The 16,144-nt window shown below is 50.7% G+C and overlaps 2 protein-coding genes across 2 annotated transcripts in view; both read left to right on the top strand.

The window, feature by feature from the left end:
* Positions 1-2,353, top strand: part of LOC102442840 (leukocyte immunoglobulin-like receptor subfamily A member 6) — a 7,342-nt gene extending 4,989 nt beyond the window's left edge. Inside the window, exons 8-9 of the mRNA XM_014447562.1 lie at positions 2,086-2,116; positions 2,248-2,353. Coding sequence (XP_014303048.1) covers positions 2,086-2,116; positions 2,248-2,353 — 137 coding nt within the window. The remainder of the gene's footprint in view (positions 1-2,085; positions 2,117-2,247) is intronic.
* Positions 2,354-10,609: 8,256 nt separating this feature from the next.
* LOC102442528 (leukocyte immunoglobulin-like receptor subfamily A member 6) lies at positions 10,610-15,822 on the top strand. The gene is made up of 8 exons (XM_006105396.1): positions 10,610-10,643; positions 10,827-10,862; positions 11,025-11,309; positions 11,455-11,757; positions 11,970-12,266; positions 12,515-12,817; positions 13,095-13,145; positions 15,557-15,822. The coding sequence occupies exons 1-8, from the start codon at positions 10,610-10,612 to the stop codon at positions 15,820-15,822; spliced, it is 1,575 nt and encodes a 524-aa protein (XP_006105458.1).
* The last annotated feature ends 322 nt before the right edge of the window (positions 15,823-16,144 follow it).

The raw sequence follows: 16,144 nt of genomic DNA, 5'->3' as shown, positions 1-16,144 counted from the left end.
CTTGTGACCTCGTGGCCCCCCCTACCTGGCCCCCTTTGCGGGCCCTCATCCTCTGTCTGACCTTGTGCAGCCCCGGGTCTCAGGAGGAGGCAGGAATAAGTGACTCACCCACAGGTGGCCAGGATCCCCTTCATTCATTCACCCAGCAGATGTGACAGGGCTGTTTATTGGCTTCATTTATGGACCATTGTGCAGCCCTGAGCCACACTGTCTCCACACGCCTCGAGCTCACATGTGGATGAGGGAGACAATATGCAGACAGTGTCCGAGAGAGCAAAGTGCTATGAATAAACATAAAGCAAGAGGAGGGGATAGAGTGTATGGTGGGGGGAGGGGAGTAGAGAAAGAGCAGGCGTAAAGGTCCTGAGACAGAACATGCCTCTTCAGGAGGACGGGCCATGAGGCTGGAGCCCAGTGAGCAAAAGAGAGCGTGTTAGGATAAGAGTCAGAACCATAGAAGCATCCAGAGGCCCCAAGGCTCAGAAAGTCTCTGAATATTCCACCAGGAGAAAGACCTGATCTATTTAAAGTGTAAATCATCTCTCTGGCAACATGAGGATAATTGACAGGAGGATTTCTACTGTGGAATGAAGGAGTCGCTATGCTGTCTCACTGTCTCCAGCAGAACAGGCAGGATGAAGGCCCCCAGGGAGTGACGTACACCCAGGTGAACCGCTCCAGACCAAGACTCAGGCAGCGAATGGCCACCTCTCTTTCACCTCTGTTGGGGGGATTGCTGGACATAAGGGGCAGACAAGCAGAAGAGGACAGACAGATGGACAGTCAGGTGGGTCCTGTCCTCTCCAGACCTCCAGGTTTTCCCCAACCCCCACCATGTTTCATCCCTCTCTCTCCCTCTGCGCCAGGATGCTGCAGGTGATATCCCAGAGTGTGTGACCTACGCCCAGTTGAACCTCCTGGCCCTCAATGAGAAGACAACTGCAGCCCGTTTCTCCCCATCTGATGAGCCCCCAGATGAGCACATTGTGTATGCTTCTCTGTCCGTCCACTAGCCCTGGAAGGATGCAGACCTCACATTTCAGGAAGGGGACCTGCATATACCCGGAAAGGCCAGAATGCTACCCCATGGACACTCGGCTAGTGCCCCAGGCTGGAGGCCTGATGTGAATCACCCAAAGCTCCCACAAGACAGGTGTGGGTCCCCATCTCTAACACTGCATACTCTCCTTCACTGTTATTTCTGCTTAGAAAATTACATTTATTGTGGTGAACCTTGTTTAATAAATTGCCTCTGGGAGTCTCCAGGTTTATAGTCAAAGACAACCTGTATCTCTACCTTTTGCAAATAAAGCAACAGACTTCTCAATAATCAATGTGTGAACCCAAAACAGAAGTGAATGTTTTAAATTATATTATAGTGTAAACTAGTGGCCCGGTGCATGAATTCTTGCATGGGTAGGGTCCCTCAACCTAGGCAGCATTCGAGGCCATGAGGGGTAGGCAGCCTGCTGTGGGGAGGGACCATGAGAGGTTGGCCCCAGCAGCAAGCTAACCAACGGCCAACTCCACCAGGAATCTGGCTCCCTCCTCCCTCCTCTCTGGGTCCGGAGTGCCGGTGACCAAGATTCAAGGCCATCAAGGCCCCAGCAGCAAGGTCTGGGTCAGTGCACATCATAGCTACTGGGTGGTCATCCAGTCGTTCCGGTTGTTTGGTCATAACAGTCACTTAGGCTTTTATGTAGATAGACAGCAGACCTATGAAATAAGAGAACTGAAAACCGTGAATAAATATATTGGAAAAAGGAAAAGCCTTAAATATTCAATGTCCTAAGCTATCATATCAAGAATTAGAGGCCTGTGGTGTGAGCTGGGTGGAGGGGGAAGTGGACGGAAATAACGGACATCTGTAATACTGTCAACAATAAAAATAAACAAAAAAAAACTTAGAAAAAATGATTGCATTGAATCCTAGATGACTGGATATGCAAGATCCTCCCTAATGGGACTGGGCCCAGAGGGTCATGTCATGTCAAGGGGAGGTGGATGCCCTGGGTGGGCAACCAGGGTCCTCAGGTGATTTTGGTCTGCCCTGCCCTCTGTGACCTGTTTACCTACAATTCTTAGTTTCCCACCCCCATGACTACACCGTGAGGATGTGCCCCCCTCCACCGGGTTCCTGCCCCACCCCAGGCCTTTTGTGAAGGTCTGACCATTCAACCATACAGGATGTGGTTCTGCAACAATTTACATTTAATTGTGCGTGTTACTGTCCTTGAAGAAGAACAGTCCCATCCGGATGGGTGTGGTTGCCTTGCTCCTGGTGATGCTCCGGGTGCTGCTATTTCTGGCTCGAAACAGCCAGAGAAGGACCCACAATGTTGCCAGGGTGTGAACAGAGAGGGAACAATGCACAGTTGACAGAGGGGTTGCCTTAGAACCCATCTAAATGTCTCAGGATGTGGTGGAAGAGACTCTGAGGAAGACAGGAAGTATTGTGGGGTCCGGAGTGTGTGTGAGGGACCCCGAGTTTGTAGAACTACCTGCTGATTTTTCTAGTGGAATCAACATGGTTTGGGTGCACAAAAATGTCTGTGGGCTCCCTGGACAAGCTTCTTCCTCCATTAAGTGTGTATTTTCTCTCTGTGTCTTGGTTGACTTTCTGTGATGACCTTCCTCTTCTTTCCTCACCCCTGTGACTTGAGGGTCCATCCCACATGGCAGGTGTGGGTCCTCACATCTAATACCGCATGCTCTCCTTCACTGTTATTTCTGCTTAGAAAATTACATCTATTGTGGTGAACCTTGTTTAATAAATTGCACAAGTTTTTAATGTACAATTCTATAGTACAACATCTATATTTTTTTTATGGGTTACCATGTTATTTACTTTTTATCACCACATGATCAGATGGGTGTTGTTGAGTCTTCTCTTCAGTTCACAGGACTTCACCTGAATTCAGTAACTAAATAACTCGGGCAGTGTGGCTCAGTGGTTGAGTGTCATCCTATGAACCAGGAGGTGATGGTTTAATTCTGGTCAGGGCACATGCCTGGCTTGTGGGCTCAATCCCTAGTAGGAGGTGTGCATGAGGCAGCTGATTGATGATTCTCTCTCATCATTGATATTTCTATCTCTGTCTCCCTCTTCCTTCCTCTCTGAAATTAATAAAAACATATTTAAAGAAATTAACTAAGTGGGCAGAATTAGATACAAACCTAGGAAAGAGAAATTTAAAATGATGCCTCACACCCACTCTGGACCCCACAATACTTCCTGTCTTCCTCAGATGACACAGGATATTGGGGTTTAATCATTGTTTACATTTTTTGGGTCATAAATTGCATTTTTTAAAAATATATATTATTGATTTTTTTACAGAGAGGAACAGAGAGTGATAGAGAGCTAGAAACATCGATGGGAGAGAAACATCGATCAGCTGCCTCCTGCACACCTCCCACTGGGGATGTGCCTGCAACCAAGGTACATGCCCTTGACCAGAATCGAAACTGAGAACCTTCAGTCTGCAGGCCAATGCTCTATCCACTGAGCCAAACTGGTTAGGGCAGAAACATTGCATATTTGTCATTCACTTGTAATACATGGTGCACATGATCTTCATAAACAACCTCACCAGCGCAGTCCATTTCTATATTTCCCTCTTGTCTTGAAGACATACCCAATCCCCTTGCATGGTGGACAGTGCCAGTGTGATCTGTTTCCACCTTGCTTTCTCTCATCTTCCCCCTTCAGAGGGTCCCTATGTCTGTTATGGTATCTGGCTGTTTTTTTTCTTTGTAGAATGTTCCCCCTTTCCCTTAGGACTTCACCTCCTCAAACAGCCACTGTTCCCTCACCACAGTCTAGTCCTGGGCCCAGTTGTTCTAATATTTTCTCTCTCCTCTCCTTTGTACATACATTAATTGCAACATGAACCTTTGAATGCTCAAAGGCTGCTAATCTGAAGTTTCCAAATGCAGGAAATGAGTCTTTGTCAATTAGGCATTTCTGGTGACTGGTATAAATACTGGTAGAAGGTGATGAGTAAATCATTGCATATGGCCTTGCTAAAGGCAGAAATTAAATTTTTAAAAAATATTTATTAATTAATTATCTTCATTTTTGAGAGCATTACATATGTCCCCCACTTTACTCCCAATTGCCCCCCTCCACCCAGTTCCTGCCCCACCCCAGGCCTTTTGTGGTGGTCTGACCATTCACCCATGCAGGATGTGGTTCTGCAACAACTTACATTTAATTGTGGGTGTTACTGTCCTTGAAGAAGAACAATCCCTAAGCCTAAGCCTAACCCTAAACCTGTCATAAATCATATGTACAGCATAGACTCATGTTTATATTTCCCTTTTATATAAAATTCAAGGAACATAGGATAAGTTACACATCTGGATGCCCACCAGAGGGGGTGGTGGTGGAGCTGTCCACATCCCGGTGCTGAATTCGCTTCCACCCTCTCAGGATTAACATACAAAGTGAGAGGTAATTAGGGGAGAGGGTGGTGGTCCATGATCTTAAGGAAAACCTGATAGATAGGCATGCATGTTGTTGGTCAAGATTAGAGCTGTTGTGAATCAGCACAACCTCCTGAAACCAGGAGAACTGTCCTGACTTGCGGACTCTCTGACGACAACTTTGAATTTACTTTGCGGTGTTGGGTTGGTGCTGCTCATCCATCAGGAAAAGTGCTAAATTCCCGTGAAAGGTGCTAGAGCAGAGCTCTTTTAAAAAAGGATATTTTTATTTGAAAAATATTTTTTTTATTGATTTCAGAGAGGAAGGGACAGGGAGAGAGAGAGAGAAATATCAATGATGAGAGAGAGTCATTGATTGGTTGCCTCCTGCATGCCCCATACTGGGGATTAAGGCTGCATCCTGGGCATGTGCCCTTGACCAGAATCAAACCCGGGACCCTTCAGTCTGCAGGCTGATGCTCTCTATAACAGGGTTCTTGACGATTTATTCTTCAGCTGCTAAAGCGAAGCTCAAGATGCAGTGTTATCTTTAAGGGGGAGGGTATGTTAAAGACAATAAGAATGCCAATGGCAACCCCTCTTCTGGTTGTCGATGGGAAAAAGATGAAAGCATTTATTCATAAAGATATGTGTGCCCATGGTTTATGGATGTCAGCAACCTTCCTCCTTCCTCCTCCACCTTCACCGCCTCACACAGGCAGGTGTGTGCACTTCCTGCATCCTGGACAGTGAGCCTTCTTGTCGTTGCCTGAGGAGCAAACATTCAGAAACACTGAGCGCAGTTTCGGCTCCTGTGAGATGTCTCTGTTGACCTGCACTTCCTGTGGCTGAGGACTTGGGGAACATGGTGCTTCTCTCGAACAGGAGGCAGGGGCTGAGCAAAGCGGAGAAGGTCCAGGATGTGGTGGGCAGTGTCTCCACACCGCATGGGTACTGTTCACAAGGTGCACATCTCACAGGAAGAGGACCAGCTCTTTCACCCTAAAAATAGCAGATGCTGAGGTTTTGACATGAACCACGTCACTGACCACACCTCACGTCTTAAAGTACCACATTTACTTTTCCTAAGCTCTACAGTCACATCAGGACCTCCACATAATTTGCTGCCATTGGAAAGTCATATCAATTATTCCATTTATAGCTTTCAACAGCCCCTGGCCAAGCTAATATAGAAAAATAGTGAATAGTCTGAAGCAATCTTCAGGAGAAATATAACATCTCTTTTATAGCAGCTAGTATCTATTAGGCCTTGTGCCAGTTGCATATTCTTCACTCTCCTGCCAAACAAAAAGCAGAGAGGGCAGTTGGATTATGCATTTCTAGAGGAGAAGACAACCTACAAGGTTTTCTTTTTGTTATTTTAGTTGAAATCATTTCTTGTGTTTGAATCAAAATCAGTGTCTTATATTTATACTAGAGGCCTGGTGCACAAAATTCGTGTATCGGGGGTGGGGGTGTTTCACAGCCTGGCCTGCACCCTCTCCAATCCAGGACCCCTCGGGGGATGTCCGACTGCCTGTTTTGGCCTGATCCCGCAGTAGGACATCCCTCTCACAATCTGGGACTGCTGGCTCCTAACTGCTTGCCTGCCTGCCGCCTGATCATCCCCTAACTGCCCTCTCCTGCTGACCTGATTGGCCCCTAACTGCCCTCCCCTGCCAGCCTGATCTGCCCTACCTGCCCTCCCCTGCCAGCCTGATCTTCCCCTACATGTCCCTTTAACCATTTTATTAGTATAGATGGAGACAGAGAGCAAGGTGAGAGAGACACATCAATTGGTTGCTTCCCAAACACATCCAGACCAGGACCAGGAATTGAACCAGTGACCCTTTGATGCATGGGCCAACACTCTAACCACTGAGAAACACTGGCAAGGGCTGGATGTTGGCACTCTGTCCAACATCTTTCCATTCCTCTATGCTGCCTGCGCTGATAATCATTCCACTCTATGTTTCTATGAGTTTGGCATTTGTAGATTCCACTTATAAGTGGGAACATACAGTATCTGTCTCCCTCTGTCCCATTCATCTCACTTAACACAATGCCCCAAGGCCTCACCCAGACCTAGCAGAATTTACACCTTCTTAGTGGCTGAATGGTATTCTTGTATTGTATGTACTCAGAAAATGGCAAATGCCACAGATCAGAGCATCCTAAAAAGAGATGATTTTCAGAGGCAGCACAGCACAAGGCTGTCCCATCAAACACTAATGTGTTGAATCCAAGTGATATCATTATTCGGGAAATGGCACAGTTGACACCTGATGAAGACGGGAAGGGATGTGAGGTCCAGAGAGGGGCATAGGTATATTTTTTGATTTCTCTTTTCTAGGTTTGTATCTAATTTTACCTATTTGTTTAGTTACTGAATCCAGGCAAAGTCCTCTGAACAGAAGAAAGGACTCAATAATGTTCATCTGGTCACTCGGAGAGAAAAAGTAAATAACATGGTATCACGTAAAAATAGACAGATATTGTACAATAGAATTGTACACTTGAAACTTGTACAATTGCTTAAACAACGTCACCCCAGTAAGTGTAATTTTTTTTAAAAAAAGTGGAGGAGAGGATGAGGTGTTAGATGTGGGGACCCACACCTGCCACCTGGGATGGTCCTTCAAATCACAGGGGTGAGGAAAGAAGTGGGGGTCGTTACTGAAAGTCAACTAAGACATGGAGAGGAAACTGGAATCTCACATTTAATAGCTGAAAAAGCTAGTCCAGGGAGCACTTGGACATTTCCTGCACCAAACCATGTTCATTCCATTAGAAAAATCAGCAGGCAGTTCTCCCAAGGCATAGTCCCGACTTGCCTTCAGCACCTCCCGGGGTCCTCAGATGGGCTCCAAGGCTCCCGACTCTGAACGGTGCATTGTTCCCTGTGGGTTCACCTCCTGGCTGCATCCTGGGTCCATCTCTGGCTGATTCAAGCCTGAAAGAGCAGCACCCCGAGTGCCACCAGGACCAAGCCAGCCACGCCCATCCGAATGAAATTCCCCACGGTGTAGTCTTGGGGGTGGGAGGCTGGGATATTGGAAAAACAGGTCACAGAGGCCAGGACCCTGGATATCCACCCAGAGCACCCACCTCCCCTTGACAGGACATGAGCCTCTGAGCCCAGCCCCATAACTAAGGGTTTCTCCTACTCACCGATCTTGGGGGCTGAGTTGTTTGGTGATGGGCGGAGGGTGTCATCTGCTCCTGAGAATCATGACATGAGGCTGTGAGTGAGGACCTGGGGAGACAGGAGCCTTCCTCCTGGGCCCTGTGCTATCAGATGCCCCACTTCTCAGATCATAACTTGCACCGTCCCTCACCGCCCAGCCCCACAGCAGGAGCAGCAGAGTTTGGGAGCCTAAGCAGGGCTGATCCACCTTTGTTCCCTCCTGGGAGCTGAGGGACAGGACCTGGGTGCCCAGACCCTTGTCCTGCCTGTCCCTCCCTGTACAGTGTCACCGTCACTGAGACAGAGGGGACAGGCCCCATAACATCACGTCTTGGGGGCTTCCCTGTGGAGCCTCCTCTCCCAGGAGGTCAGGGCCAGAACCGACAGGAAATCTAAGCTCTGGACAATGACCCCTCCTTTACACTTGGAGACACACAAGGGAAAGGATGTGTCCAAATCAGAGGTAACTGAGCCCTCTGCATGACTCAGCCCCCGACCCCCATGGACACACCCACCACCTCCCCACTCAGACCCTCACTTACCTCTCTGAAGGCCTGACACTGTGGTTGTGGGTGTCCAATTCTCAGTGGGTCCGGGGATCAGGATGGAAACTGAAGTGTGGGTTCTGCCACCTCCCCACGTGACCTTGGCTGCTCCTCACCTAGCCTGGGCCCCAACATCTCCCTCTGCCACAACCATCCCTCCTGTCACCTACCAGAAGACCTTTGAATCTCTGTGGTCCCACAGAATCCTCATCTGACACCCAGCAGCCCTAAGACACAAGCCTTAAATATTTGAGGGGAGATTGGACCCCCTGAGAGACTCAGAATTTCCCGGGTCTTCTGTGTTCCCTCTGAGCAGAGCTCAAGGTGACTCATCAAGCCTGGTAGGCGGGGTCTGGGGCCCCCAGTGGGTTTTAGGGTGGGGAGTTTAAACACTTCTTGGAACTAGATAGTCGTTGTCATTGAGACATTGTGTGTTTACTGTATTCTTGTGATTTTCATATTTTAAAAGGCTCAATTGTATGTTATGTGACTGTTGCTTTAATAAAAATAAATGCAAGTGCAACTCGCATGGTTCCCTACAGCTCCCTTATACCTTGGAGGTTGCCCCAATGGTGTCCAAGGAGTTTTATGGAAGCGGGACTCCCACTGGGTCAGAGGTGCCCTAAGTGCCTTAGTGCTTACAGACCAACCCACTGATGAAATTTCCACCTTCAATCCTGACTGGGGCTGAGTCTAGGATCCCGGCTGAGGCCCACCATCCCTGCATCCTTTTGTCTGCACTCGTCTGCCATTCAACCAAGGATGTGCTACAGCTTCGGATTCAACTTGTAGGCTCGGGGTACACACATGTGACTTCCAAAGAGCCCTTCCCACCACATGCCTCCCATACACATGCCTTCATCAGGTCAGAAAATGACACTAGATTTCCGGCCAACATGGCTCAGTGGTTGAGCATTGACATATGAGCCAAATGGCCATGCTTCGATTCCTGGTCAAGGGCACATGCTTGGGTTGTGGGCTCCATCCCCAATGTGTGGATTGCAGGAGGCACCCGATCAATGAGTCTCTCTCATCATTGATGTTTCTATCTTCCCCTCTCCCTTTCTCTCTGAAATCAATAAAAAAATTAAAAAAAGAAAGAAAAGGACACCAGATTGGGGCCCTTTGTGTCTCAGGCACTGCTGATCCTCATAACAACCTCAGAGGTGAGAGCTCACAATTTTGCCCAACAGGTGAAGAGGGAGAGGAGAAGAGACTGGCTCAAAATAGAAGTTCAATAAACATGTCCCCAGGTCTTAGATTACAACCTGGGATTGGCCTCCAAAGTGCTCTTCTACCCAAAGCATAAAGATGGAATAAACACCATTAGACAAAGAGGTACTGTCTGGAGGACAAGAGGTGGTGAGGAGGTAGAAAGGACTCTGAAGGTTTGATGGAGAGGGATGGAGAGCAGGAGCTCTGCTCACAGAGACAAGAATGTTAGAGAGAGGAAGTGATGGGGAGAAGCAGCAGCACACACCCAGGCCTGGAGGGCTGTGCTGGTGCCTCTGTGGGTGATTGACAGTTTGTAACATCCCCCAGGCCTCCTGCTCCTCTTGGGGTCAGCAAACTTGGATCCAGCCCCATTGGCTCCTCCAGGCAGGCATCAGCCTGACCACCGAAGGTCACAGGTTTGCTTGTTCCTTGGTTGCAGGTTTGCTCCTCAACCCTCATTTGGGATGCAACCAATTGGTATCTCTCTTACACCGATGTATCTCTCTCTCTCTCTCTCTCTCTCTCTCTCTCTCTCTCTCTCTCTCTTTCTCTCTCTCTTTCTCAGTCTCTCTGTCTTTCTTTCTCTCTCTCCTTCCTTCTTTCCATTCCATCTTCTCTCAAAATAATTGGAAATAATACCATTAGGTGAGGAGTAAAAAAACAATTTTTTAAAATAAAAGGTGCTGAGCTTTATAAGTCATTGAAGGAATAAATGTGCATCAATCCACAGGGTGGTACCAATACTTACACTAAATAGTGAAAATTAAAAAGGACAGAAACACGAAGGGTTGGCAGGGATGGGAACCTACCAGGACCCTTGAATCAGGGAGTCTTGGAAATGCTGAGGCCACTGGGAAACTGCTCAGCAGAGTCTTTTATAAATGAGCTCCATCAAGAGACATGGTCGTAGTCCCATTGGGCTCTTCAGAGCCAGACTCTCAGGGGCGGACCAGGACCAGAACCTGGGTCCTGCCCTATCAGAGCAGGAGTCAGACCATCAGACACATGAGACCCTGAGGATCAGGTGAGACCAGAGAGCCTGTCTCCCCCTCAGCCCTCAAGCGGGGGAGATGCAGAGCCAGGCCCAGGGCGGGGTCATCCCTTGGCTGTGGGTCCGCAGCTGTGAAAACCCAGAAGGCGGAAGCAGCTCTGGACCCACCACATCCTGTGCGTCTCTGTCCTTCAGGCCCAGGCCTCCTCCATCTGCAGAGCAGGAGCCCTCAGAGCAGACGCCATGACGTCCATCCTCTCTGCCCTTCTCTGCCTCGGTCAGTTGTGGACACGGGGATGGAAGGAAGGAAGGAGGGAGAGCAGGAGGAGGGACAGGATGGTTACAACTCCTTGTTCATGGGGAACGTCAGGCTCAAGCAGCTCAATTGGACGGGGCCGTAATGGGAAGGGAACCAGCTGAGACCTCCGGGTGCAAATCTCTCACAGGGACTCTCTTCCAGGGCTGAGTCTGGACCAGAGGACCCGTGTGCAGGCAGGTGAGTCCTCCCCAGGCTCCATGTCCCTCCTCTTACTTCACCCCTGGGGCTCAGTATGGAGCACAGAGGTGCTGGGATGAGGTGATAAAATGAGAGGGTCTTGGGCTGAGCTTGGGATGAGGGTGAGAAAGTCTTTGTAAAGCAGCCTCTGTTTCCTTTTAGGGCCCTTCCACAAACCCACCCTCTGGGCTGAGCCAGGCCCTGTGATCAACTGGGGGAGCTCCGTGACCATCTGGTGTCAGGGGACCCCAGAGGCTGAGGAGTACCGTCTGTATAAAGAGGGAAGCACAGCATGGTGGTACCAACAGAAGACACTGGATCCCGGGGACAGAGCCAAGTTCTCCATCAGACACACGACAAAGCCTGATGCAGGGAGATATCGCTGTTACTATCGCAGTCCCAGTGGCCGGTCAGAGCCCAGTGACCCCCTGGTACTGGTGGTGACAGGTGAGAGGACACTCAGGGGTCCCAGCCTCAGGCTCTGCCCTCAGGAAGGGGGTCTGCTCTCAGGGTGTCTCCCTCTCACAGCCCAGCCCTGGGGGACATGAGGGAGGTGTGAGCCCATTTAACATGCTGCCCCCTCCTCTCCTAGGAACCTATAGCAAACCCAGCCTCTCAGCCCTGCCCAGCCCTGTGGTGACCTCAGGAGGGAAAGTGACCCTCCAGTGTGGCTCAAGTTGGGATTTTGAGAGGTTCATTCTGACTAAGGAAGGAGATCACAGGCTCTCCTGGACCCTGGACTCATGGCCACAGACAAGTGGACAGTTCCAGGCCATGTTCCCTGTGGGCCCCGTGACCCCCACACAGAGGTGGAGGTTCAGATGCTATGGCTGTTACAGGAACAGATCCAATGTGTGGTCACTCCCCAGTGATGCCCTGGAGCTCCTGGTTCCAGGTAAGTCCCATTATTTTCTCATCAAATGATTGAGGCACTGGATACATAATTGGCGTCTTCGCTGTGAGTGGAGCCCCAGGGGAGATGATGAGGTGAGTACAGGGGCACCTGGGCCAGAGACACGGAGAGAAACAGTGAGACATATTGACCAGGCCAGGAGAATGGGGTTGATGGTAGGAGCAGACACTGTAATTCATTTCTGGTCTTCCCAGGTGAGTCTGGCAAGCCCTCCCTCCTGACCCAGCAGGGCCCCATCGTGGCCTCTGGACAGAGCCTGACCCTCCAGTGTCGCTCTGATGTCGGCTATGACAGATTTGCTCTGCACAAGGAGGGGGGAAAGGACCTCCCCCAGAGCCTTGTCCTGCAGCCCCAGGCCGGGCTCTCTCAGGCCCACTTTTCCCTGGACACTGTGAGCAGCTCTCACGGGGGCCGGTACAGATGCTATGGTGGATACAACCTCTCCTCTGAGTGGTCGGCCCCCAGTGACCCCCTGGACATCCTGGTGGCAGGTGAGGAGCCAGTGGGTTCAGTCAGGGACCAGACTCTGCACAGGCCCTGCTGGGGTTCTCAGGTGGTGAGGCCAGAATGACGGTGCAGGCCCCAGGGAGGGAGAGAGACAGAGAGGCAGGGGGTTGGAGGGAAGAGGGGAGACTCAGAGAAACAGAGACAGAGAGAGGAGGGTCCTTAGAGTGAAGTCTGGTAACTCAGCTCAGAACGAGGTGGGCTGGCAGCCCTCACCCTCCCTCCCTCTCTCTAGGACTCCTGTCTGACAGACCCTTCCTATCGGTGCAGCCAGGCCCCGGGGTGGCCTCAGGAGAGAATGTGACCCTGCTGTGTCAGTCCCAAACCTGGATGGACACGTTCCTTCTGTCCAAGGAGGGAGCAGCCGATCCCCCACTGCGTCTTACATCAAAGTACCGAGCTCTGCAGTCCCAGGCAGAGTTCTCCATGAGCCCTGTGACCTCAGCCCATGGGGGCACCTACAGGTGCTACAGCTCACACATCACCTCCCCCTTCCTGCTGTCATACCCCAGTGATCCCCTGGAGCTCCTGGTCTCAGGTGAGGGGCCCCTGACCCTGTGTGCTGAGCTGTCAGCTCAGGGTCCTGTCCCCAGAAGGATTATGGGCTGTAAGGGAGTGAGGGGCTGCAGGGATGGTCACCCCTAGGAGATCTTTTCCTTAGAGGTCTCCCACCCTCTCCACTCCCTTCCCCACACCTGGATACTGAAGCAGTGGGAGGGCCTCATGGGGACACAGCACAGATGAAAGGGGGTGTTTGTGTGAAATCAGTCCAGGGTCAGCCAAGCCTCTCACCCTCTTCCTGTCCTCATTTCCAGGACCCTCTGGAGGCCCCAGCCCCCCACCCACAGGGCCCACCTCCACAGCTGGTGAGTCCCGGGCTCTGCTCAGAGGGAGCACAGCCCCCCCACCCCCAGCAAGTCTTGAGAGTCTGTCAGGGGATCGAGTGACCCAGATCCTCAAGGACGGGCTTGTGTCCCAGGGGGGCTGGGAGTCTCAGGGTCTGAGGAAGGTGATGGGTGGGGTGGTCATGGCAGAGGGAGATGTGGGGCGCAGGCTGGAGAGGAGGAGCTGGTCCTATGTGGGGAGATGGCAACCCCCAGCCCTCCTGCCCCATCCTGAACCTAGGAGGCTCTGAGGATAGTCTCTCCCAGCCACGGGGTCAGGCACACAGACAGGTAATTGAAGGGCTTTGTGCGGAGGTGGTGGGTGCTTCCATGTGGAGACAGGGGCTGAGCTATAAAGGGTTCAGTCCCCTCTGACGTCACTTATTTGGACCTACCCATCCCTTGTCTGGGCCTCAGTGTCTCCAACTGTAAAAGGAAAGAATCGTTGTTGAGAGCTTAGATTTCCTGACAGTTCTAACGCTGACCTCCTGGGAGAGGGGCTTCCCACGGAAGCTTTCAGGACGTGATGTTATGGGGCCTGTCCCCTCTGTCTCATTGGCGGTGGCACTGTACAGGGAGGGACAGGCAGGACAAGGGTCTGTGTGCCTAGTCCTATTCCTCAGCTCAGGCTCAGCTCAGAGGAGGGAACAGGGTGGATCAGCCCTGGTTCAGCTCCTGGCTCTGCTGCTCCTGATGTGGGGCTGGGCAGTGCCTTGTCTCCTCTGAGTGTCGGGTTCCTGTCTGCTCATCCCTGGTCCCATCCTGTTCACAGGCTGCTGGGAGATGAGGTGACATAAGGGCCTCACAGAGCTCAGGAAGGCAGAGCCCCCAGCCCAGCCTGACCTTCCCAAGGGGCGTCAGGGCTTGCCAGGTTGAGATGGACCTGTAGATACTCAGAGTCCACCTCTCACCCTGCCCCTCCTGTCCCTGCTGTGCTGGGGGCGGGTAATGAGGAAGGAACCTCAGCTCCAGATGATACATGTACTAGCCCCTGCAGAGGAGCCCAGAGCACGAAGCTGGTGTCCCCCTGGGGGGCAGCGTGAGGACATCACAGGGAACTCACAGTCCTGGATTCCAGTCCTGGCCATGCCCTGTCCAGGCTGGGTGACGTGGGGCACGTGATTAATCTCTCTGAGCCTCAATGTGTGTGGGTGGTGGGGTCATTCATCCCTGGTGCATGAGGAGAGGACATGTGTGACAGACCCCAGCAGGAGACTCACACACAGTAGGTGCTCATTAAATGGCATCCTTGGCTCATTCATGATGTTATGAGGGGGAGATAGGCTGCCAGGTCTATCCCGTCTGATTCCTTCCCAGGATTCATCCCCAAACTCTCCATCTGGGCTGACCCAGGGTCCATCATCACCAAGGGGAGCCCTGTGACCACCTGGTGTCAGGGGTCTCTTTGCTTCTATTGTTTCGTTTCATTATGGTTTCTTGGGAATGCTCTTTTTCTGACAGATACACATCTGCCCAATTTACCTTTTCTCTATGACTTATAACCACATGACACACATTACAAAGGTTTCTTGGTAGCATCCATTTGGTTATTAACCCAACAGAATAATGTTCATCATCCACGTGCATTTTCTGAATTGTGGAAGCTGGGATTTAGAATCATTGCATGGATCTTTGTGATGAGGAAAGGTCCGTAATTTATGTTTATATCTTGGTATTTTTATCAAAATGGGGTAACAGATGGACATAATTTCCTACAATTGGTGTTCACTCAATATTGCAAATTTGTGGGATTTTCTATGTTATGTAAAGTTTGAAGCAGAACTGTGTTTCCTTGGTTGTGAACTCTGTTGTCTTTTGAGATTAAAAAAATCACATGGTTAGCATCCACATACCCATATTTTTCATCTGGAACATATATCTACCATTGTAGGTATTCATTATTATATAATAAATGAGTTAATAAAAGAATCAATAGATGAATAACTTCAGATGACAATGAAAATAGCAGAGCCCAGAGAGGAGGGGCCTGGGCGGGGTGGGGTGAAGGAGACCCAGCCCAGACTTTCACCCCTTCATGCTACTGAGATTCAGGAGCCCCTGACACCAAACCCTCCTCCATGGACCCTGGGTCCCCAGCTGTTGAGAACATGGGATCTCTCAGCTGTAGGGGAATAAGCTCATGGGGTCTTGAGTCTCAGGCTGAACAGAGAACACACAGCCCTTAGTTATTTCTAAATAGAGACCATTTCTACACTCATCCTCAGTTCTTGGGCACAGCTAACTCTTATCAAGGGGACTCAGAGCAGGTGCTGAGTTCAGACATCATGGGGATGCTGATGTCAAGGGGAGGTGGGAGTCCAGGCTGAACATCAAAATCCTGGAGATTAGGGTCTGCCTTGACCTTTGTGACCTTTGAATCTACATTTTTGCAGCCTGTACACCCCAAGACTACACAGTGGGGAATCTCCTCCGGATGGGCGTGGCTGGATTGGTCCTGGTGGTGCTCGTGGTGCTGCTATTTCAGGCTCAAAACGACTACAAAAGGGCCCTGGGTGCAGCCAGATGTGAACACAGGGGAACGGTGCATCACTCAGAGTGGGAGAGCCTTGGAGCCCATCTGAGGACCCCAGGAGGTGCTGAAAGAGAATGTGGACTACAGTTGGGGGAACTCTCTGCTGAGAATGTCCAGGAGGGATGACGTGGTAGGTGAGGTTTGGGTGCAGGAGAACGTGGGCCATGTCCCTGTAGAGGACGCCCCCTCCACCCACCTGGTGTGCTGTCCCTCCCTCCCTGTCCTCACTCACTCTCCTCCACTGCCCTTCTGTTCTCACCCTGTGACATGAGGGTCTGCCCACATGGCTGGTTTGGATTCACATCTATGCACTCCTTCATGCTGGGCCACATCCATCCCAACAAAATGAGGTGTCTTCACAAACCTGCAATTTTTAAAACCATAAATAACAAAGGACGGGTACCTGGTACATTGTGGGCGAATGTCAAAATAATTCAGCTCAGTGGTA

This window comes from Myotis lucifugus, unplaced genomic scaffold (assembly GCF_000147115.1).
Source record: "Myotis lucifugus unplaced genomic scaffold, Myoluc2.0 scaffold_680, whole genome shotgun sequence".
In the NCBI taxonomy this organism is placed as follows: domain Eukaryota; kingdom Metazoa; phylum Chordata; class Mammalia; order Chiroptera; family Vespertilionidae; genus Myotis; species Myotis lucifugus.
The sequence above is the reverse complement of the archived record's forward strand: the minus strand, read 5'-3'. Positions and strand labels throughout refer to the sequence as shown.